Below are 1,612 nucleotides of genomic sequence, written 5' to 3' on the forward strand. Positions count from 1 at the left end.
CACCTTAGCCAACATATTTTCCCCATTTCACTTAGAGTCACAAATTGAAAATACTCTGGCTAAAATTCTCTTATTCTCAATACACCTTTTTTTGTCTTACTAATCATAATACTGGATAAATTGACTTTTTTTAGACATCGGCATTTAATCCCTGTAAAATTATTGGATTGGTCCTTTATTTATTTATTTATTTATTTTTCCGAGACATAGATTCTTAGAGACACAACTGAAAACTACAGACCTCTTCAAGGAACAATATGCATCAACACATTTCCCATCCATTTCAGGGCATTCCCTAGCCATCCCCACACCTTCAGTCCCAGAGCCAACCTATAGGCCACAGTTCAAAACCAGTGACTTTCTTGAGTTGCTCTAAGTCAGCAAAACTGCTTGCAGGAAAGTGTTCCATCTCACCTCCATGTCCGAAATATTTCTAGCAAAGTGTGATGGAAGTAGGTTGAGGATAGAGTGACCCAGTCAGGCTGCCAAAGATACACAAGTCCCTCTGAAGTAGATCTATATGCAAAACAAGCCATCTTCCCAAGGTCATTGCTCCTACCACCAAATAACTACAGCCTACCTGCCCTCAACACATAAATCGTGTGTTAATTGTTTGGGATTGCAGGTTCCACTTAGTCCCCTCTTCAGATCTTCCCAAAGGTTAAAGTCTCACCAAAAAAAAAAAAAACAAGGGATTTGTGGTCAGGGCCTCTAAGCTATTCTCTAGTTAAGGTTTGGAGAATTTCAAGTTTACATATGTACATATAATTATAAAATATATATATATATACTAACACTCAAAAGTAGTAGGAAATGGGTTCTAATGAGGCACAATGCTTTCGTTATTTTTCCAAAGAGACTTGAAAGTGCTGCAAGGACATTTAGTGCCACGGGCAGGTAAGGACAGCATCATCCAGGCGTCCTGAGTGCCACATGGGGCTGTGCCACACACTTAATGCTTCCATTTTCCCTTTGCTTCCGGCCCATTCGTTTTCTGCTCATACCCTTCGAGGAGTTAAGTAAAGATAAAAACAGCCAGGCCCCTGTTAAGTGAGCCCGTCATGAAAGATGTTTTGACTGTCACCGGTTTTCTGCTTTCAGGCTGAACCGGCATCCTCCAACAAGTGGCAGCTGGATAAATGGCTGAACAAAGTTAATCCCCACAAGCCTCCTATTCTGATCCAAAACGAAAGCCACGGGCCAGAGAGCAATCAGTACTACAACCCGGTGAAAGACGACGGCCAGGACTGTGGGAAGGTCCCCGACGTTTGCCAGCCCAGCCTGAGGGAGAAGGAGGTCAAGAGCACCTGCAAGGAGGAGCAGAGGCCGAGGACAGCCAACAAGGCCCCTGGGAGTAAAGGCGTGAAGCAGAAGTCCCCGCCCGCGGCCGTGGCCGTGGCTGTGAGCGCAGCCGCCCCGCCGCCCGCAGTGCCCTGTGCGCCCCTGGTCCATCAGAGGCTTCCCATTTCCCTGAGCTGTGCCCCGGACTCAGCCAGGGCCCCTGCATCTATGATGCTGTGTGTGTGTGTGTGTGCGCCCTCTCCCAATATGTGCGCCCTTTCTGCAAGAGGCCCCTTCAGCACCCGTTCCTATTTACTGTGCCCCATTTCTC

General features: G+C 46.8%; 1 protein-coding gene across 1 annotated transcript in view; it reads left to right on the forward strand.

Moving 5' to 3' along the window:
- The window catches only part of AFF3 (AF4/FMR2 family, member 3), a 716,335-nt gene that overhangs the window by 654,587 nt on the left and 60,136 nt on the right, over nt 1-1,612 (forward strand). The window contains 1 exon segment of the mRNA XM_011969671.1: nt 1,102-1,521. Coding sequence (XP_011825061.1) covers nt 1,102-1,521 — 420 coding nt within the window.

This window comes from Mandrillus leucophaeus, unplaced genomic scaffold (genome assembly GCF_000951045.1).
Source record: "Mandrillus leucophaeus isolate KB7577 unplaced genomic scaffold, Mleu.le_1.0 Scaffold9, whole genome shotgun sequence".
NCBI lineage: Eukaryota > Metazoa > Chordata > Mammalia > Primates > Cercopithecidae > Mandrillus > Mandrillus leucophaeus.